The sequence below is a fragment of the Erythrolamprus reginae genome, chromosome 1 (assembly GCF_031021105.1).
Source record: "Erythrolamprus reginae isolate rEryReg1 chromosome 1, rEryReg1.hap1, whole genome shotgun sequence".
NCBI lineage: Eukaryota > Metazoa > Chordata > Lepidosauria > Squamata > Dipsadidae > Erythrolamprus > Erythrolamprus reginae.
The window spans coordinates 226,767,268-226,789,354 of record NC_091950.1 but is presented as its reverse complement, the minus strand read 5'-3'; the positions used below and the strand labels follow the sequence as shown (position 1 = coordinate 226,789,354).

The window sequence follows — 22,087 nt, the reverse complement described above, 5'->3', positions numbered from 1 at the left end:
GTAGGGAAGAGAGAGAGAGAGGAGAGAATGTAAAAGGGGAGGAAGAGAAAAAGAAGGAAAGAGGAAGAGAGGGTAGTAGAAAAGGGAGAGAAGGTTTAATAAAGTAGGTAACAGAGGTGGAATAGCCACCTGAGATAGAAAGGGGAGTGGGGAAAATAAATATGGGAACAGACTGAATAACAAATTAAAATTTGGAAGGCAATATAGGGTATTATAATTGTTAAATATAATGAGATGATACATGTATATGAATTGATATTGAAGATATATGTGATGTTTTGTATGTTTTTTAATGTGGAGAAAAATTTAAAAAAACTTTAAAAAAAATAAGATTCTGATTTTTTGCTTGACTTACATTGAAGCTATTTGAGACTTTTTTTCCAGGCAGCACAGGCCAAATAAGCACATTCGGTAGGAAGAAAATATAACAAACTTATTGTAAAAGAAACATTTTGCTTGGATCCTTTCATAAGGGCTCAATATATAATATAGTCACATGGTAATAAGCAGTAAAACCAGTCACATGGTGAGCTGCTTAATTTTAGGTTCAGTTATGGTCATAAGTCAAAGGCTACTATCTTGTTTTTTTTTACTTAATAATGCAGTTTTTCATAAACTGTTGCTCTTTTATGGCATATAATATTCCTATAGATATTTACTCAAAAGTAAAACCATTTATATTCAGCGTGTGACAGAAACAAGAAATCTCCGTAGAAAATGAGGAGAGCTCTCCCATGGAAAAAACTGCTCTGAGTTCTATTAGAACCAAATAAAGTATTGTGTGAGAGAAATGGATTTTGTACGGGAAATTAATGGAACAAAGAAATAAAACGAAATGCTGCGGTTTACATTACAGCATTACAGTATGTGCGGGTGTATCTGAGCGCGAGCTACTTATTTTAGTTCATATTTCTTCACTAACGCAATATTCTGTCACGTCTTTAAACTTAAAACAGAAACATACTCTGTTGTCATAATGGAGCTTGTTCGGTTTTGACAGCTGTGTTGGTAGGAACCCAGTCACCCGTCCTTTGCTATCCACAGTTCTACTGTGGTTTAGTCAATAAATCACGATTAAGCAAACCATTAATTGCATTAATTAATCATTACTTGGTTAGCCGCGTTCCCGGGAGACAGGAGGCGAGAGCGCCCCACCCCCGGTCAGAGAGCTTGCGGGCGTTCAGCTCTCCCCTCACGGGGCTTTCGCCGCTGACCGTCCTGCGCCCTCCCTTTCCCTTCTTAACCTCCGCCCTCGGAGGAGAGCGAAAGCGCAACCCCGCCTCTCTTCTCCGAAGAACTCCAGGAGCGCCGGGCGGACGGGGAAGGGTGCGCCATCACGCCCGGCGGGACAACATGAAGCCTGACGGAAAAGTGGTGCTGTTGGGCGACATGAACGTGGGCAAGACGTCGCTGCTCCACCGCTACATGGAGCGGCGCTTCCAGGACACCGTTAGCACCGTCGGGGGCGCCTTTTACCTCAAGCAGTGGGGCCCCCACAACATATCGGTTTGGGACACGGCAGGTGAAGGGGGACGGGGGCGGCGTCGGGGACTTTGGATTTTTTCCCCTCGGCGGCTGGGTGGTGGCGGTGGCTGCCCCTCTTGCGTCCCCGAGGCGGAGCGGACCGCGCGCGGGACAAGAGACGCCCCGCCGCGCTCGGCTAACTTTGCCAACTTCTGGAAAGCAGCCCGATACGCCCACAGCTGCTTGCTAGCAGCGCCTACTCTCCCGGGCGGTTTGCGGTCGAAGGAAGCTCTTCCCCGGGGCATTTCGGGAACTGAGCGATGGATCCGACCCGGTTGTCTGCCTTTCTGGCACTGGGCCCGCTCAGTTCCCTGGAAGGGTTTTCACTCCAGCGCCTGGCTCCTGTTTTAAGCTTAGGCCCTACATTTCAGCTTTTGGGGAACATCCAAGAGTTTTCTGGGCTTCCGGCAGAACTGCTTTTCCCAAAGAAGTTTTCACGCTACTGCGTCAGTAACAGGATTATACGCAGGATTTTTCGCATTTATTATGGAATGGTAGCAACAACCACTTTTGGGGATTATGTATTAGGGTGGTGCGATGGAGAAAGTTTCCCTGTTTGCATTAGTGAGTTTGCATTAGAGATTTGCATTAGTGAATTCTGTCCAGTTCAAAGGTGAATTCATGGTTTGCTTGGTGTGAGTTTTCAGTTGTTGGAAAAGTACAACAAAACTGTTGGGAAATTTCAGAAATTCATATTTAGGCTATTTTTATTCTCAAGCCAGTATTCTTTACTTAACAGAAAACAGAGTTGGAAAGTGACCTTGGAGGCAGTGGGGACATCCATATTTTTTTTACTACCGGTTCTGTGGGTGTGGTGTGGCTTGGTGGCAGGGAAAGGATACTGCAAAATCCCTATTCCATCCCTACTCCTGGAGGAAAGATATTGCAAAAACTCCATTCCCACTGTGGGGCCAGCCAGTGATATTTGCTGGTTTTCCGAACTACTAAAAATTTCTACTACAGGTTCTTCAAGCTACTCAGAATTTCCACTATAGTTTTTCCAGAACCTGTCAGAACCTGCTGGATTTCAACCCCTGCTTGGAGGTCTTTTAGTCCAATCCTTTGCCACAAGTAGGAGACTGCATACCAGTGATGGTAAACCTTTTCACTTAGTGCCCAAACCGGAACCTGCGTGCAGGCACATGCTTAGGCACGTGCAGGAGCACCAGAAACATGACCAGGCATGTGCATTGGACAGCTGATTTTCGGATTTCCAATGCGTGCATATGTGCTGGCCAGGTGGTCTTGAGCACTGGAGCAGTGGAAAACCAAAAAGCAGATGGCCAGCGCATGCACGATTGTTTTTTGGCCATTTTCCAAACTGCTTTCAGGCCGTTTTCTGGCACTCCCGCTCCCATGAAGACTGCTCCAGAAACCAGAAGAGCAGCTGGCAATGTCGTGTGTGCCCACAGAGGGCTCTGCGTGTCACCTGTGGCACATGTACAGGGGTGGACTACTGCCCGGATGGGGGGGGGGATGCAGTGGGGTAGCAAAAATAGAGCTCCACCCCAGCACTCCCAAATTCCACTGAAAGATATTGAAGAAAATTCAGGGCGTCCTGCATAAGCCATGCCCACAGTGTGGTAGTAAAAATTTTGGTAGCCCTTCACTGCACACGTATCACAAATTCACCATAACAGCCCTATACCATTCTGGACAAATGGATGTTCATTCTCTTCTTAAAAACCTCCAGTGATGGAGCACCCATAGCTTCTGAAGGCAAACCCTTCCATTCACTGATCAATTGTTCTGTCAAGAAATTTCTCCTTAATTCCAGGCTGCTTTTCTCCTTGATTAGTTTCCATCTGTTGCTTGTCTTGCCTTCTGGTGCTTTGGAAAATAGGCTGATCCCCTCTTCTTTATGGCAACTCCTGAGATATTGGAACATTGCTATTGTGTCATCCCTAGTTCTTCTTTTCACTAGACCCAGTTCCTGCAACAGTTCTTCATATGCTTTAGCCTCCAGTCCCGTAATCATGTTTCAGTATTGGTTTTTTTTCCTTCCAGGTCGCGAGCAGTTCCACGGCCTTGGGTCCATGTACTGCCGAGGAGCAGCAGCCGTTATTCTCACATATGATGTAACTAACTTACAGAGCATAGTGGAACTTGAGGATAGGTTCTTGGCATTAACAGATTCTGCCAGCCCAGATTGTCTCTTTGTTATTGCTGGGAACAAAGTTGACTTGACAGATGCATGTGCCTCCTTGCCAGAATCAGAAGACAAGAATCAGTTTGAGAAGTCCTCCAGCAGTTCCATTTCTACAAAGGTGAAAAAACAAGTCAATATGAATGATGCTGCAGCATTTTATAGGAAAATCCTCAAGTATAAAATGTTGGATGAGGTAAATGTTCCAGCAGCAGAAAAAATGTGTTTTGAAACTAGTGCGAAAACTGGTTATAATGTGGACCACCTTTTTGAAACTGTATTTGAAATGGTAGTACCGGTAATTTTGCAACAAAAAACTGAAGTAGACTTACAAACAGTAGACTTAAATAATTTCAAAACTGCTAAAAACACCCACAAAGCATGCTGCAGATAACTCTGAATGCACTTGAAGGACAATGCAGGAAAATGTTACAAAGTATTACTGCAAAAATAAATGTTGAATGAAGACATTGCAAAAATAACAAGGCCAACCAGACAAACTGCATCTTCTATCAGATTGGATTTTTGTAACAAATGATGTAATGAGAAAAAAAACCTTCAGTGAAGGGGAGCTTGGAGCCTATTATTGAAAGCTTTTAAAGCCCATTGTGATTTTTTTGGCCACATTAAATTTATGCTACTGCATGTTGTTTTACACATGAATCTTTAGTATTTGTTTTGGCAAGAACCTTTTGCTATGTGGCATTCACTATGTAGTAGGGAGGGATTTATAAATGAAGAAATAGATTTCAGGAAGGAAGTAGATATTGATCAGCCATTTCATATCATATTTTTTCAGCAAAATAAAGAATTGTAGCAAACTAATTCTTTCCTTTTCTCCCTCTTCATTAATTGCATGGTTGTGGGCCACTGGAACCAGACCAAAAAGGAAAGTCAAATCAACAGAATGGGATTGAGTCACTATCAATATAACCCAGACATCTGTTTTTTGACAAAAAATGTATTCCCACTTCTTCTATAACAAAATGCACATAAACAAATTCACAAAGTACTCTGCACTTTTAGATTGATTTGAACTCATTGGTGAATTGGTGGTATTGGGACTAATAATGTTTATAATTGTACTGTTAGCTTCAATCTTTGAAATTCCATGGAATCATTTTTTCTAAATCAGCAAAAGTAAATATTTTTGGTTATTAGTACATCAGATTTTGGTGAAATTTGAGCATGTTTTTGTTAAATTATAAATAGTTAATAGTCATAAAAGTGGATATGAGTACATTGCTAGGGGGAACATTAATTTGTAAAAGTGGATGAGGACAGGGAAGAAAATGGAGATGATTATGGAACTTGATTGTTAGAGAATCAAAATTATTTAAATATTTTGGTTGTAATCAGTGATAATGTATTGGTGATAGTGATTTTGGGGGAATTATAGAAAAATATCAACTTGAATTTCCTCTTATTAGGAAGATTACTTTTTCTAAAGATTTGCAGTTATCTCCACATTTTTTCAATGTGAAATAAATTACTATGAGGCTGGTCAAACAATCTATTGATACTAAACAGCTATTTGCCTATTTTTAGACTATATTAGTAATAACATTTACTAATAATTTTTGTGACAATAATTGATAAAACTAGAAAATTATGGGCTAAAGTATGCCTAGATTAGGTATATATTTTGTCTCTGAATCCCAAATATGGTGCACTATGGTGTTTATTTTAAAACTGAGTTCTGGCAGGAAATAATAGTGCTGAGTTCATCCTTGGAGGAAATAGATTTTTGAGTACTGTATTGGGAGAAAACTGAAAGACACGGCCTGGAAATCCATAAAAAATAATTGGGCCTCTAAATCCACATGGTGCTCTTCTAATTCTGAAATCTTTTCGGTTTAATCAGATATGTAAGAAATAGATCAACAACATTTTCTTAAATATGAATAAATTGATTTGAAAGTATGATTACATGCTCTGCATCTAAGGGTGATGCTTTAGATATGTATATTTCCAATGCAACCGCTGTGCTGCTAGAGTTTACTAGACAGGGACGTTGGGAATGCCAGGGCCTTTTAAATAAGAACTTCCTGGATTCTCTAGTCTTGTCCCTTTCAAGGTCATTTCATATATGGCTTGTTTCTTTACATGGGATTCTTTTTTCATTTTAGGATTTAAGTCATGTCTTATAAAACCCATACCAATTCAGTAAGAAAAAGTTGATACTTTTATTTATCACACAAAATAAAACACTGCGATCCTAAGTACATGAAAGGAAATTTGAACATTTCTTATTCTGCATTTGGTCTGGGAAGGAAACACTCGGGAACAGTGGGAAGTCCCAAGTGCCTAATTAGTCCGGGCAGCTGCCCTATATCTGCCACCCAAAGAGTGCCACTTGCAGTGTTGACATTCTCCCTCCTTTTCATCTGCTTGTCCACACTGGTAGAGGAATTGGGGATAGAAACTGATTAGCTGAACAATTTTATGTTTACTTGGAAGCCAGCCAAGCTTCATTTGTAGAGTTAAGTATGTACATAATCTCAACTTTGGTATTTCATTGCTATGAGAAGAGTCTCACTTTTCCAGGCACACTCTTAATTCTTTCTGGGCAAACATGCCTTTTCTGTCACTCTCTTCTCCCCCAGGGATGTGATACTAATCGAGTTTCTCTTATCATCCTTATATTGGGAAGAATGACAAATGTCACATTCCTAAGTATGAACTCTCACAAATCTTACTAAATGGTACTCTCTAGTGGGATGGTTCTTGACTGTAGCTATAATTGCAATTGGAAAAGCTGCAAGACATAATTTTCTAAACACTTTCCTTTTGTGCTATTCCTGAAATTATGAGATGATGACAGATTCTTTGATACCCAGTAATGGTTGAACAGAATTAGGCAAAGTAGTATTTGCCTAAATAGGTAAAGTACCTTCGGATTCCAAATCACAATTTCTCATCAACCCAGCTAGAATATAAACATCTAAAAGTCATAGATTATTTATCTACAAGCTAAAGTAATTAAGATAAGTGAATTCTGGTCTAAAGGGCTATGTCTATCCATTGAGGATATTGCACAGAATAATATAAGATTGCATTCAAAAAAAGTCAAGTGACACATAAATAAAGCTTATTGTTCATTCTCTGCAGACTTTTGAAATAATTAGGCATTCATAACAACAGGATGTTTAATAAAGTAACAGTGTATAAAAATAAAAGCCTTGAAATATAACAAAAGTATATTCCGTGCATGTTTCCTTCAGTCATTAAAAATGTAGTTCTGTTGGATTTGTAACCAAAGACCTCAGCTAAAACAGGACTCCATTAGGGCGAGCATGCAGCTTATTTTTGACTTTTTGAGGATGTTGAAATGGCATTTGCATTTTAACAACATGTGTTTGCTAAATACAGTTTAAAATGCTAAATTTTAACATAGTTTGCATTTGTGTTTAAACGTTTATTCAATACTCAATGACTAAGAGTTAATAGTATTCAGTAATACATTGAAAAAAAGAGAAATGTCATTCGACAGTTAATCAGACTTAAATGACAGTAAGTGTATTTAATAATGAAACTTTGTCCATTGTTTTATTCCCATAACAGACCACATTATTTGCAGCATATAAAAGCAAAATCGCAATTACATGAACAAAGGATTGTTTGGTTATATGTGCTTGCAGTGTTTGTTCTTCCAGATAACAATAGTGTTCAAATGATGAGGTAATAAGTTAAATAAGCACCAACAAAATCTAATCCATGTCACTTTGAAGTGACTTATTTCTTTTTTGTGTGTGTGTGTGTTTTATTTTACAAATTTTTCATACACACTTGGCATCTGCTTATATGTGTTCGGATGAGTCCAGCCTTGAGAGTATCTGAAGAAGGTGAGTGTTGAAATTGATGGTCGATGGTAGTAAGCCAAAAACTGTATTTGTTTGCAAAGTAGTGACAGGTCCCCCGAGCACCATTGCATTCAATGAATGGTGTGGCTCTGAAGTCTTCCAGGCAGCTACCTGGAGAAACCAGTGACTGCCCTCCTCCTTCAGCACCAGCTGCAGTGTGCTAGAAGAAACCAGATAACAATTCAAATATAATACAAAAGTACATTACAGGTAGTGGTCATCATAAAAATCTTTTATGAGACTTTTCATATACTATCTTTTATCTCAGAGAAGGAAGGATATAAATCAATGTGGAGTAACTAAGGTTCTATATGCCCAGAATTGTCCACTGATATTTCTTTTAACACGTATCATTTCAGACTTTAAAAACAGAGAAGCTATTGTCTGTAATGGCCACTATAATTTCATTTATCTGACTGGTATTGAACAGGAGCTAAATGCAGTAGATTTATGAACTGAAAATCAATGTAGGAAAATACAGAGATCTGTTCAAAAATGTTCTATATACGACCCATTCTAGACAGTCCTTTCCTCGTGTCAGACACACTGTTTTCTAAAACTAATGTAGTCTAATGCAGGGAATGTAATTTATTATGCTGTCTGAAATTATATCTAAATAAGCCACCGTTTGATCAAAAAGATAGTCAACTACAACATTGAGATGGGTGTCTATGGAAATTGAATAAATATACGAATAAATGTAATTGAAGTGCTTGTATCTTAAATATTTAGTATATATACTTTAATAAAATAATGTGGCAAAGTTATGGACCTGTAGGTTTTTCAAATGTAATCTAAATGTTTGAAACTCTGATGATATTGTACCAATAGTTTTACTTCTTAAAAGTCTGAATTAACATAAACATAAACAGAAAAATAAACAGAAAATTAAGTAGGATCATAAATTTATGGACTTTGTATTTGCCCCATAGTCTTTTTATTTTTAAACCCATAGGTATCAATGATGGAAGAAGGTTTATAATTGAGATGGAGAAGGTTAAATTTCCAGGTGGAAGAAAAGAAAAGGGCGTTTGTAGTAAAAAGCTATATAGTAGGGGAAACAAGAAGAGAGAAAGGTAATTTGTGCAATTCATGATTTAGCATGATATGCAATTCTAAACCTGATCCTAAACTATAAATTAGAGCTTAAGTTTTCTATGTGAACCTGGTAGAACCTGTAGATAATACAGGTAGTCCTAAATTTATAAAAGCTCACTTCGTTACCAAGAGTAGTTACAACAGCACTGGAAAAAGTGATGACTATTTTTCACATGACCATTGCAGCATCCCATGGTCATGTTGTTTACATTCAGATGCCTGACCACAGACTGACTTTATGACAGTTGTAGTGTACTGGGGTCATGTGATCTCTTCCTGCAACCTGACAAAGTCAATGGGAAAACCAGATTCTCTTAAAAAGGGGCGTTACTAATTTAACAACTGTGCTGATTCACTTAACAAATGTGGCAAGAAAAGTTGTAAAATGGGACAAAATTCACTTAGCAAATTTCTCACTTAGCAAAATACAGTTTGGGTTCAGTTGTGGTAAGCTGTAAATCTAGCCTATGTATATGAAAGGATTAATTGATGCAATGTATTGAGAAGGTAGATTCCCAGCAGGGAAATGGTGTATTCCAGGGAAGTAAGAGGCAACTCAGATGCTGCTATATGTGAAAGAAAGAGGGTGAAGAAGGGCTCTCTCTAATAGTTCACAGAGTATATAGTAGCCGCAAACAGCAGACTATTCAATCTGGCAACATTTCATCTATAGGGGTGAAATACTAAAGAAGTCAGCTTAGAAGAACCCCCGAGTGTTATTCTTGGTTTTGGGCCTGACAAAGGGTTACAGGTCTCCCTATCAGACCCATAAATACCCACCTATGGGGGGTTGTGCAGCCACCATAAATAAATAAAATTAGATAAAAATATAATTTTTAAAGCATTCTGAATTTGTACCCCAAATAACAAAAGCAGCACATACCATAAGGAAAGAATACCCAATCCATAAACTACGCCATCCTTCAGGACAGTGAGGAATAGTAACATCTTGACTGTGAATGGCAATGGCAAGAGCAGGAGCTTCACAGACAGAACAGCGACTGATATAAGGTCTGATTTCTTCTTCTGCCACAGGCATCATTGGAAGAGAGGCCGTGGTTGACAGCCAGTAGGATTTATCGTTACGACTTGCATAGTAGCAGACATCCCCGGGATTGCAGTAAAGGAAAGGCATAGTGCTGAATCGAGCCAAACATGACCCAGCCAGACCTACAAGAATAAACACATAGAATAATCACCAATGCGAAGTTCTGAAATATTTCAAAAACTTCACTGTGAAAGATTGGAAAGGGGAAATGTTAATATATTCAAGAACTTAGCGAAGTGCCAGAATGATTCCACCCTCAGGATACTTTTTTTCTTTTCTCTAGTATTAATTTTCAGTAAGGTCATACACTTAGGCAAGGAAAACCAAACACATAGGTACAGAATAGATGGTACCTGGCTCAGCAGGTGAAAAAGACCTAAAGTCCTAGTGAATCGCTGCTTTAATATGAGCCAGCAATGTGCTGCAGTTGCCGAAAAAGCCAATGCAGTCCTGTGCTATATTAACAGAGGAGTAGTATCAAGATCCTGATCCTGAGTAGTGATAATGCTGCTATATACTACCTTAGTGAGGCTGCACTTAGAATATGACCTGCATTTCCGGTCCTCTTCCAGAAGAACCGATTGTAAGTCTGTAAATGTCTTTAATTACTTGCATGAATTTTTGCCTCATATTTAAGAACTATGTTATGAATAGACACTATCACTTTTGGAGCCTTACATTTGTTTCTTTTTCTCTGTTTGCCTGTCAGGTTTTTAATATTGGTCCATCCATGGTGAAAATACTCTTCTTTCAGGATAATAATCCATGCATCTGCTGAAATGGTTTGTAATAAGTTTATGCCATTGAATAACTATTCTGTTTGTTTGTTTGTTTGTTGAAATGCTATTTTAAAATTTACAGTGTATTATTTACTAAGTAGCTAAAATGCATACCGAGATCCTGGTTATGGGCTTTTTCTTGTCCTTCAAAGTACAATAAACTGTAGCCGTTCCAAAGTTGGTTCATGCCCTCTGGACACATTGGCTCTTGAGTTGATTGGCTGTGCTTCACAAGAAGATAGCCTATGTTGACACTGCGGCCTGGCATACCTTGCAGTCCAGAAGTACCAGGAGCACCTGCTGCACCTAGAGAAATATAAAGGTAGGATGCTGCTTTTAAAGATACTACCACCCACAGTCTAAGAAAATAATGGCGACTTTATTTACTGTTGAAAAATCAGTCAATAAATATTATTTACTGTTGAAAAATCGAGTACAAGTTGAAAAGAATCCACAGCTGTTCAACTGATATTGTTTGTGCTGATTCTGGCATTGTGTAGCAGTTACCAAAAAAGTACTTCTCCAATGACAAAAGGTAGGGTGCAGTCTGAAGATAACAAGGTCTCTTTTTCTGGCTGGGAACCCATTTGGAGTCCTCAATGAGGTCACGAAGCTCCCATTTGTACAAAGAGGCTAGCCCTTTCCCGGAAGATCCCTCCCACCCAATGGGACTTTTATGGCATTCCTAGAAATGCTAAAAGGCTCAGGTTGCACATTGTGGTTTGTAACATTCCAACATCTGTTTCATGTATTATTTTTCCAAATAATGATCAGAGGATACAAAGTGTGTTATTAAGCACTAAGATTGGTGACCAAAGCATGTTATATCCATGGACAGTTATCTCTCTGTGCTATTGTCCAAAGGATAAAGGAAGTGTCCTTAAAATAATAGCAAATACAGAGATGTTGTGGAGGGGGAAATACATGCTTTTTAATTGGTTATTGGAAGGAAATGCAGTCGACACTGCTTTTTTTGCACTGGTTGTAGTGATCAGGCAGTCTTTGGGGTTGACAACATTGGGCATGCAGTGGTATTTATCAACATATACTCTTGAATATCTTGGAAAGCTGAAGCTCTACTATGAACCATCCCATTTTGCAACCCTTAGATATTATTTGCAAATCATGCTTAAAAGTTAAATATTCCAACAAAAAGTTGGGTTAGATACCAAGTTAGTCACAGGTAGAAGCAGATAACCTCTATAGATGTTCATTAGGATCTGCCAGGTTCACTGGCAGAAAGGCTTGTTTTAACACTTTAAAAAATAATAATAATTTAAAAAACTGATAAGATCACCTGAAGCAAAATATCAGACTATAGTATTATTTTTTCTAATAACAGCTGTTATAACACTGTTTAAAAATCAATTTTGATAAACATATTTATTTTAAACAGTAGGTAAACACCATCTACTTCTTGCGTGAGAAAGGCATGGAATGTCTATTCCAAATTTATGCCCTCAAGTGAATCTTTCAAATAATGGCTCCTTAGGTGCCTTATCTTTAAAAAAAAATCCTATATTTTTTCTTTAGCTTATTTTGGCTCATATTCACATGTTCACAAATTCAAGTGATGTACTGCAGTTGCAATTCTGCATGTATTAACTTGGGGAAATATATATGACTAGGTTGGATGTAGAATTAAACCTTCAGTTAGATAAAATGTCTGTGAATATACAAAAAAGAGAAGAACTTTACGATTTACCTTCAAAGCCTGAAGGGCCGTGCAGCCCTTGTCCTCCTTCATCACCTCTGAAGCCTGGAGATGCAGCTATACCTCCTCTTCCTTGTGCTCCTGGTTTACCTATCGGGCCTCTAAAACCTTAAAAGCAAAGTTATTAAACAGAATAGTCGACTATGACATTTAATTGCAAAGTTACTATGGTAATAAGTATTAAATCTACTCAGGATCTTTAAATAATGGAAGGTGTATGTCACTCACAGATTCATGCTCTTTATATAGCAAAGCTATTAGTAAGGTTCTATGAGGGGAAACAGGATAAGGTCACTGTGCCATCAGCAGAAGAAGTAAAATCAAATATATGAGAAATTTCATGACCAGTGCACTGTAGATTATCATTTTTGAATTAGAATAGAATTATCCGGAGATTTCATCTGAAGCAGGACAATTTATAGGGAAGGAGGAGGGAAAGGCAGAAGGGCTGCGACAGAACAGGAGCTGTATTGTTGCACTTTTACATTTTCTACCAGATAATATTACATTTCTGCACAAAAAAAGTGCTGGACCTTTTCTCAAGGAAAACAGTGGGAACCCATATTGCTTTAAACAAAGCACAAATTGCATAAAGTATTTTTTCACTCTATAAGATGTGCTTGTAAATAATTTAATAATAATAATAATAATAATAATAATAATAATAATAATAATAATTTATTAGATTTGTATGCCGCCCCTCTCCGAGGACTCAGTGCAACAGGGACAGATATGAAATGTACTAGTAAAGTATTAAATGGACTGGATGGATTACACCCCAGAGTACTAAAAGACCTGGCAGATGTCCTTGCAGAACCACTGCACCACATCTTTCAATAATCCTAAAGTAATGGGAAACTACCAGAGGACTGAAAAAGAGCTGATGTGGTTCCCATCTTCAAAAAAGACAAAAAACCTGACCCATGAAACTACAATCAGTCTAACATCAATACCTGGGAAGATACTGGAAAAGATAATTAAAAAACAGATCTATGAACACCTAGAAACGAATAAAGTAATCACTAGCAGCCACCATGGGTTTGTTAAAAACAGATTGTGCTAAAACAATCTCATTTCATTCTTCAATACTGTGACTAAATACATTCTTCAATACTGTGACCAGCAAAACACTGTGGACATAATATACCTAGAGTTCAGCAAAGCTTTCAACAAAGTAGACCATAACCCACTTCTTTGTAAACTAGAGAAAAGTGTGATCGATAACCTCACCACCAGATGGATCCACAACTGGCTGGCAAACTGTACTCAATGGGTCTAAGTCCACATGGAGAGAAATAAGCACCGGGTTACCACAAGGTTCCATCATAGGCCCAGTACTCTTCAATATCTTTATAAATGACTTAGATTATGAAGTAGAAGGGGAACTTACCAAATTTGCAGATGACACTAAACTACCAGGAATAACTAATAGATAGGCTCAAAATCCAGACCTAATAGATAGGCTCAAAATCCAGACAGATCTTGACAGACTTGAGCACTGGACCCTACCTAACAAAATGAAATTCAGTGTAGAAAAAAATAAAGTCCTACACATAGATTAAAAAACCTCAAAAATATACATATATAGTAAACTAGGTGAAACCTGGCTTAATAGTAGTGATTGTGAAAGAGATCTTGGGAGTCCTAGTGGACAACAAGCTAAACATGAGCCAGTAGTGTGCAGTGGCAGTCAAAAAAGCCAACAAAATCCTAAATTGCATTAGCATTAATGCAGAGGGATAGAATCTAGATCAAGAGAGGTACTAATACCACACTATAAAGTCTTGGTTAGATGACACCTAGAGTATTGCATCCAATTTTTGTCACCATACTATAAAAAAGATATCGAGACTCTAGAAAACGTGCAGAGGAGAGCAACCAGGATGATCAGGGGATTGGAGACTAAAACATGTGAAGAGTGGTTGCAAGAACTGGCCATAGACAGTCTAGTGAAGAGAAGGGCCAGGGGAGACATGATAGCAGTCTTCCACTACTTGAGGGGCTGCCTCAAAGAGAAGGAAGTCAAGCTATTCTCCGAAGCACCTGAATGACAGACAAGGAATAATGGATGGAAATTGATCAAGGAGAGATTCAACCAAGAAACAAGGAGGAACTTTCTGACAGTGAAAGCAATCAACCAATGGAACAGCTTGCCCTTGGAAGTTGTGGGAACCTCATCATTTGAGACTTTCAAGAAGAGATTGGACTGCCATTTGTCAGAAATGGTGTAGGGTCTCCTGCTTGAGCAGGGGGTTGGACAAGATGACCTACAAAATCCCTTCCAACTCTGTTAATCTGTTAAAATCCCTGTAGCATTTTCAGATAAATCTGCCAAAGCCATTGACCAAGAAAGTATTAATGTTTGTTTGACTAAGTGATATATAACAATTTAATCTAAAATATCTCCATATTTTCAGGTACCTCAAATATCCCTTTGAAATAAGTATTATTCGGTCTATCTGAGAAATAAGTAGCTTCATAACCCATGGACACCATTATTTCTAGTAGTAACCTCCTACCTGGATCTCCTGGGGGACCGTGAGGACCCATTTCACCTGAAGGGCCCTGGAGGCCTATTTTTCCTTGGGCGCCTTGTGCCCCTTGCTCAGCAACCAGTTTAGGAAGTAAAGGTGGCAATCCAGGGGAACCAAGAGGTCCCTGAAAACCTGCAAGTTAAAAATCCAAACAAACCATTGATTTTGCAGGTGGGCTTTTCTACTTGCACCAGTTAAATGCCTATGCAATTTTAAAAATAAACACATTAATCAATTTAAGAAATTGATATAGCTGCCCACTCAAATGATACTAAGTATTTATCCTATATTGTTAGCAGTTGTTTATTGGCACAAACTGCTCTCTTTTTATTCCAATTAACCTTGTTTTACCTCCCTCTACTCTAATGAATTTATCACCTGAGAGCAAAGAATGCTCTTGACTCATGGGAAGCCAGTCCTGTAAATAGGTCTGATGAATTATAGAGGACCAAATATGTTCGATATTCCTTACAACTATAAATATTACTAATATGTGGTCTCTTATTATAAAGGGGAGAGATCAGTGCAATTTTAGGAGTAGGTAAAATATTACTGAAAATGCTGTTAAAATTAAAAATGTAAACATTAAGGATAAAGCTATGATAAAACTCTCTGGAATCAATGTTGGTTTAAATGTAGCAACTGCAGAAGTTACAATACCAAATCAGTCTACTTACCAGGGGGACCTCTGTCTCCTTTAGGTCCTATGGGACCAAAGTCACCAGAAATTCCTGTTTGGCCAACAAAGCCCATGACTCCTTGGCCACCTTTATATCCTTCAAGGCAAAACAATTGTAGGCATGGGTTATTACACGTCTGACTAAGTAACCTTATTTATATTCTCCACATTGAGTTATCTCATCATACCTTTTGCTCCAGGCAAGCCTGATATTCCAGATCTTCCTTCTGAGCCCTGGGCTCCTCTTATTCCTTTTAGACCATCTACTCCAGCCACACCTATTGGTCCCTCTTCTCCTTTGACAGCAAATGGGCCAGGTGTGCCTGGAGTCCCTGGAGGTCCGGGGTAACCTTCAAAAGATAAGTAGCATTCAGAATGTTCCCTGAAGGGCGATGTTTGCGACACCAAACCTGACTACCCTTTGATTGCTTTTAGATTGGTCCTGAGTGAAACCAGGGGGATGGTTAAAATGTTTCGAATTCCATCCAAAGTGGTACCAAACTATTGGGTTGCTGAGAGGGTGGTGGTGGTTATACTATTTCCACCTTTCTAGTAGTTTGCAATCAGACAAAGATGGCTGCTTGTCTGGAGCAGCCCTGATCATATCTCACTCATAGTAATCCAAGCTAAGTAATCCAAGCTAAGTTACTGTAATGTGTTAATGGAAGTCTGCTTTCATTGCATCATTTAAACATAACCTATGTATGTATGGAAAAGTAACTATGGTAGTGATTAGAAAGAAGCACTCTGATTAAGCATCTACACTAAAAATAATTTACTATTATGTCAAAATGGGCCATCTTAGATTAACTAATTTCCTAGGTAATTTTGTTTATTTTTTATCATTTTATTAGACATTTTAAAAATTATGACTAGATGACCCTTTGCTTGCGCTCGAAAATACCATTAAAAATCAGCAATTAAAACTTTTATTTTGCTTTGAATCTTGTAATAATCTTTTTATAACATGCAAAGAAGGAAAATGCATAAGCCTAATATTTGGCACTGTGGCACTAACAAATTGGCTGTATTAATTTTAACATGTTTAACTGAATAAGCCCTAACAGCCTTGTTCACAAATAATACCAAATCAAAAACCATAGTTTATGGTTTATGAAGGCTACATTCACAGAACTTGTAAACCAAACCCAAATCCAAACTTTTGCCTTAATATAATAAATTCTAGTCGCGTATATCTAATTAATTTTGTAATTACATGCCACACTTCTGAATTGCTATTTTGTGTAAGAATTTCAGAGTTCAGTTGCTTTGCCTCAGTCCCGGAATGTTATTAAAGTAACTCTCCCACATTTTCCCACTCTATGAAATGTTTTCTAAGGAGTTTTTAAAATCATGCCTTTTAATTGATAGCACTAGTTTATCAGTTAAAGATTGTAACTATAATTACACTGCTAATCCTATGTTAATTCACCTGAAAAGAAGGGGGCCTGACATGAGCTATGAATTAAATATTAATTACAGAATTTACATTTAATTATTCTTGATTACCATTTTGCCTATTTAGTTTTTATGGTGAAGAAAGGCTAAACAAACTTGCAACAAATCCAAATAGTTACAATGACTCCAAGTAGCAACCATTAATTTTTAAAATGGGTGATCTCCTTTTTTGAACTTTGCAATTATTTTCATGTTGTATTTGAACAGGTCTGTAGTTCATACATCACCACTGAATATATGGTAGTGTTGCATTACCTGGTACTCCATCAAAACCAGGTGAACCCACATCACCAGGTAGACCAGATATATTGGAGACTCCAGGAAATCCCGGTCTTCCATCTGGTCCAGGAGGACCAGCTGAACCTCGCCATCCTGCCAGTCAGAAATGAAGGAACCAATATCAGATACAATGTAGATACAGGCTTTGAAAAAAGGGGGAGGATAAAGGACTGAAAGGCAGCTGGATGATGCCAGTGGGAAGGTAGAAGAACTGGATATCTAAATTGAAATGGAAATTCATTCTGAAGTTAGATTTGAGAGAATGATTAGTAAATACAGTAGGAACAGCAAGCAGTTCTTCCTATCCCAGGTGATGAGATACATCGAGAAAATGGGGGGGGGGGAAACAGAAATAAAGTATGGCATGCAAAACATCCTGGAAGTGAAGCAATCGCTGGCAGGAGAGATACAGTGGGAGGCTGAAACCTGGCTATTGTATGGGAAAGAGGGAAGGGCCATGGCTTTTCCTTGCTGTCACACGTCACACCAAAGCCAGACAGAAAATCATCCTTAAACTTTTGTTCATTTTCATTTTGAGAAGACTCCAGCAAATGAATTAGCGAGATAGGTTAGATTAGAATCTTTATTGCAGACAAATCCCCAACCTGAATTTATCTATTGTTTTCCTGGATGGAAGAACTAACCTGGCATATTATTATCATGCAGACGTGGTTTATGAAACAAAGGGAATTCTTCTCTCTTCTACCAGACTATTCTGTTACAGTAAGTTGGGACTGAAGGGCAGGGATAACATGGTGGTTGTTTAGTCTGCCATCAGAGAAGCAGAAGATGCCTTCAGATGGGACTTTTCTCTTGTAATATTTTTTCTTAGTTTCTGAGTTTTGAGTATAAGATGCACTCCCCTCCCACCCCAAAAAGCCCCAAGAGGGTGAACATTTGAGTGTGTCTTATACACCGAATTTAGTCCACCTGCTGAAAATGGGTCATGCAGAGCGGCAATTGGCTATGGCAACCTGAAACAGCTGATCATTGGGAGGCCGATCCAACAATTAGCTGCTTGTGCTAATCAGGCTGTGCTGAAGCTGGTTGTTTGCTATTTGCTGCAAGGAAGCAAATTGCTGGGAGGCAGAGGCCGATTTCCCCCCCTTGTTTTCCTTCCCCAAAAAGATATGTGTGTCTTATAGTCCAGAATGTCTTATACTCCGAAAAATACGGGGGAGGTCATGAAGAAACAATAAATATTATTAGATTTCTGATGGTGAAGTCCAGGAATAAAACAGTAGAGGTGATGAGATATATTAGGCTGAGTTTGATTTTGATTGATAAATAATTTTTTTGTTGTGCTATATTGCTAAGTCAGCAAAGCCTTAACTTGATAACTGCTCTTCTGGATAACTATAGGTAATCCTCAATTTACAACCACAATTGGGACTAGAATCACCCCAGTTATTAAGGGAAGTATGCAGTTGTTAAGTGAATCCAGCTTCCCCCATTGAGTTTGCTTGCTGGAAGCCATTTAGGAAGGTTGTAGGTGACCCGAGGATGTTGTAACCATCATAAATCCATGCTGTTTGCCCGGGGCTCAAATTGTGATGTGACTGCAGTGGCACTGCAACAGATAAAAGCGCAAGAAGTGGAATTGGAACTCATTTTTTTTCAGTGATGTCATTAACTTCAAACAATCCTTAAATAAATGGCTGTAAATTGAGAACTACTTTTGCTAGTTAATTAAAATAAACACATTGTCAAAAGTTTAGGGATATATTAGAACTAAAGAAAAAAACTTGCCATTTTGAAAAAATTCATCTGAAAATGGTTGAAGTCAACCATGCCAGAAAGGCAAGCAGTCAGACATAAAAATAAGAATTATTCCTTCCTACTATACCAAATCATACAACTGTATGTTGTAAGAAAAAGCCTTTAAGCATACAGACTGACCCAGAGTTACTTTTAGGTAGAAATGAGGTTTGTTGGGAAGTAAGAGCAAGCCAATGCTTGTAAGTTTAATATTCAATTCTAGAAAATACAAATTTGAGTCATTAAAATCAAACTATTTTAATCTTGTGTGAGATGCAGATGTTTTAGAAAAGAAAAATAATCTGGGCAGTTTTAAACAACTGGATATTGTTGTGTATACTCCTGTTCAGTTTGGGGATTTTTCAGATTCTGATTCAGAAAGTGGTTATGAATTAGTGGTAGGGCCTGATTTAGAGGCAGAAGAAATAGGAGACCAAACACAGGATGTTTCTATGGATTCAGATTCAAGTGAAGGAGAAGTAGATGCTAGATGGGTAAACCCTCATTTCAGACGCTTGCAGAGGTGAAGAGAGCAAGTGTTAGGGAAGAAATATTAAGGAGAGGAACGGGTTAATTAATTAAGTAATTAATTTGTCACGTCCGGGTGTCAGGGGAAGAGAAGAGTTGAGTCGTCAATCTGCCGCTTAGAAATATGGAGGTTTTTTCAAGCAGCTCTGAATGTAAGCTTTGCCTTGTGTGCTTTTAATTGAAGTTTTTATGACTCTGGCTAACTAGCCATAAATCTTAGAATGACTTGTGGAATGTTTTAATGATTTTGATGTTGCCTTGCATACCAAAGTTTAAGATAAGAGATTAGCACTGCGTGCCAAGATGATTCAGTGTGGAACAAAAGAAAGAAAAATAAAGATGATGTGGTGTTTTACAAATATATGCATTTAGCAATCCTTTATTCCAATTATCAGTGGCCTTAGCCGGAGATCAGAACAGATATAATATAATATGAGCTAAATGGTTCTTGAAGGTGTAAAACTTGCAATATATCTATAAAAAATTCATATTTCCATGTAAGTACTGGAACTTACTTTCATTGTAGCACTGTACTTTCTAACATGAAATTTAGAATAAATGTTTTGTTTCTTTAAAAATGAAAATATATTATTAATTGTCAGGCTAATAAAGTAACCTGGATCTCCTCTTTGTCCCTTCTGACCAGGAAGTCCCCTGCTGCCTTCAATGGGGCTTGGGTCTCCTGCTGTACCCTTCTCACCCAAAACACCTGGAAAACCTGATATGCCGTATCCATCTGGACCTGTTACAGAAAACAATGAAAATTTCTATATTCAGCATAACACTTTTAAAAATATAACAATATTAATTATCCAACTTTTAAATGAAGAAGTCTTACATGCTAACCACAGAAATGTAAGAATAATATGGAGAGTTTTCATATTTCAAAATTTGTGAGTCACTATACAGCAAAAAAAATCTCAAAAGTATCCACAGGAACACAAATAAAACTGAAAATATTTGATTAAAATAACTAAGATGATCAAAAGCCCAGACTAGTCTAGGGAAAAGTCTATGACTAGTCTAGGGAAAAGAAGGACTAGAGGGGACATTATAAGAGCTCACATTAAAACTTACAAAGTGGCGCTCAAGGCGGCAAGATGCGCGTATCAAGCCACCTTGATTGCATCAGCGGAATCCCACCTGGCCGCTCTGTTTAGGGTGACCTGCTCCCTTCTTAATCGGGGGAGTTGGGGAACCGTTGCAGAGTAGTGACGAGGAATTTAACTCATTTTTCACTGATAAAGTCGCTCGGATCCAGCTGACAATGAGTTCGTCGAGGTGACCAGGGCCTGTTCTTGTCCATCTGTCTGGGAGGAGTTTGACCTTGTGACACCTGATGAAGTGGACAAGGCCATTGGAGCTGTGAGTTCCACCACCTGTTTACTGGATCCATGTCCCTTTTAATTGGTTTCGGCCAGCAGAGAGATGACACGGAGCTGGGTCCAGGAGATTGTCAATGCTTCTTTGGGGGGGTCCTTCCCGGCTCCCTACAAGGAGGCACTTGTGCGCCCCCTCCTCAAGAAGCCTTCCCTGGACCTAGCCGTGCTTAACAACTATCATCCAGTCTCCAACCTTCCCTTTATGGAGAAGGTTGTTGAAAAGGTGGTGTCGCTCCAGCTCCAGTGGTCCTTGTAAGAAGCCGATTATCTAGGCCCTCAACAGTCAGGATTCAGGCCCGGCTACAGCACAGAAACTTCTTTGGTTGCGCTGATGGATGATCTCTGGTGGACCTAGGACAGGGGCTTTTCCTTTGTCCTGGTGCTTCTTGACCTCTCAGCTGCTTTTGATACCATCGACCATGGTATCCTTCTGCACTAGCTGGAGGGGCTGGGAGTGGGAGGCACTGTTCTTCAGTGGTTCTCCTCCTACCTCTCCGGTCGGTCGCAGTCGGTATTAGTGGGGGTTTAGAGGTTGACCTCTAGGTCTCTCCCTTGTGGGGTACCTCAGGGGTTGGTCCTCTCCCCCCTGCTATTCAACATCTACATGAAACTGCTGGGTGAGATCACGCAAGAGCATGGGGTGAGGTATCATCAGTACGCTGATGATACCCAGCTATACATCTCCACCCAATGTCCAGTCAGTGAAGCAGTGGAAGTGATGTGTCGGTGCCTGGAGGCTGTTGGGGCCTGGATGGATGTCAACAGACTCAAACTCAACCCTGACAAGATGGAGTGGCTGTGGGTTTTGCCTCCCAAGGACAATGCTCTCTGTCCATCCATTACCCCGGGGGGAGAATTATTGACCCCCTCAGAGAGGGTTCGCAATTTGGGTGTCCTCCTCGATCCACAGCTCACATTAGAGAAACATCTTTCAGCTGTGGTGAGGGGGGCGTTTGCCCAGGTCCGCCTAGTGCACCAGTTGCATCCCTATTTGGACAGGGAGTCTCTGCTCACAGTCACTCATGCCCTCATCACCTCGACATTTGACTACTGCAACACTCTCTACATGGGGCTACCTTTGAAAAGTGTTCGGAAGTTTCAGATCATGAAGAATGTGGCCGCGAGAGCAATTATGGCCTTTCCCAGATATGTCCATGTCTCGTCAACACTCCATGGCCTGCACTGCACTACAATACTGTAGTTAAACCTTTCTGGGTTTCTATTGCTGAAGAGGTTTACTTTCAAATATCTCAGCATGGCACTCTCAGATATGATCTGAATTAAAAATGCTTTCTCA

The 22,087-nt window shown here is 39.1% G+C and overlaps 2 protein-coding genes across 4 annotated transcripts in view; one reads left to right on the top strand and one right to left on the bottom strand.

Moving 5' to 3' along the window:
* The first annotated feature begins 1,130 nt into the window (after positions 1-1,130).
* Positions 1,131-4,495, top strand: RAB20 (RAB20, member RAS oncogene family). The gene is made up of 2 exons (XM_070732385.1): positions 1,131-1,522; positions 3,532-4,495. The coding sequence occupies exons 1-2, from the start codon at positions 1,354-1,356 to the stop codon at positions 4,062-4,064; spliced, it is 702 nt and encodes a 233-aa protein (XP_070588486.1). The 5' UTR covers positions 1,131-1,353; the 3' UTR covers positions 4,065-4,495.
* A 1,337-nt stretch (positions 4,496-5,832) lies between these two features.
* COL4A2 (collagen type IV alpha 2 chain) overlaps positions 5,833-22,087 on the bottom strand; it is a 206,614-nt gene continuing 190,359 nt past the window's right edge. For all 3 annotated transcript variants that reach the window (XM_070732373.1, XM_070732371.1, XM_070732372.1), the window contains 9 exons: positions 20,025-20,150; positions 17,099-17,215; positions 15,574-15,735; positions 15,384-15,482; positions 14,692-14,838; positions 12,164-12,280; positions 10,573-10,764; positions 9,515-9,801; positions 5,833-7,693 (listed from right to left, as the gene is read on the bottom strand). In XM_070732373.1, coding sequence (XP_070588474.1) covers positions 7,439-7,693; positions 9,515-9,801; positions 10,573-10,764; positions 12,164-12,280; positions 14,692-14,838; positions 15,384-15,482; positions 15,574-15,735; positions 17,099-17,215; positions 20,025-20,150 — 1,502 coding nt within the window. In that variant the 3' untranslated portion in view covers positions 5,833-7,438. The remainder of the gene's footprint in view (positions 7,694-9,514; positions 9,802-10,572; positions 10,765-12,163; positions 12,281-14,691; positions 14,839-15,383; positions 15,483-15,573; positions 15,736-17,098; positions 17,216-20,024; positions 20,151-22,087) is intronic.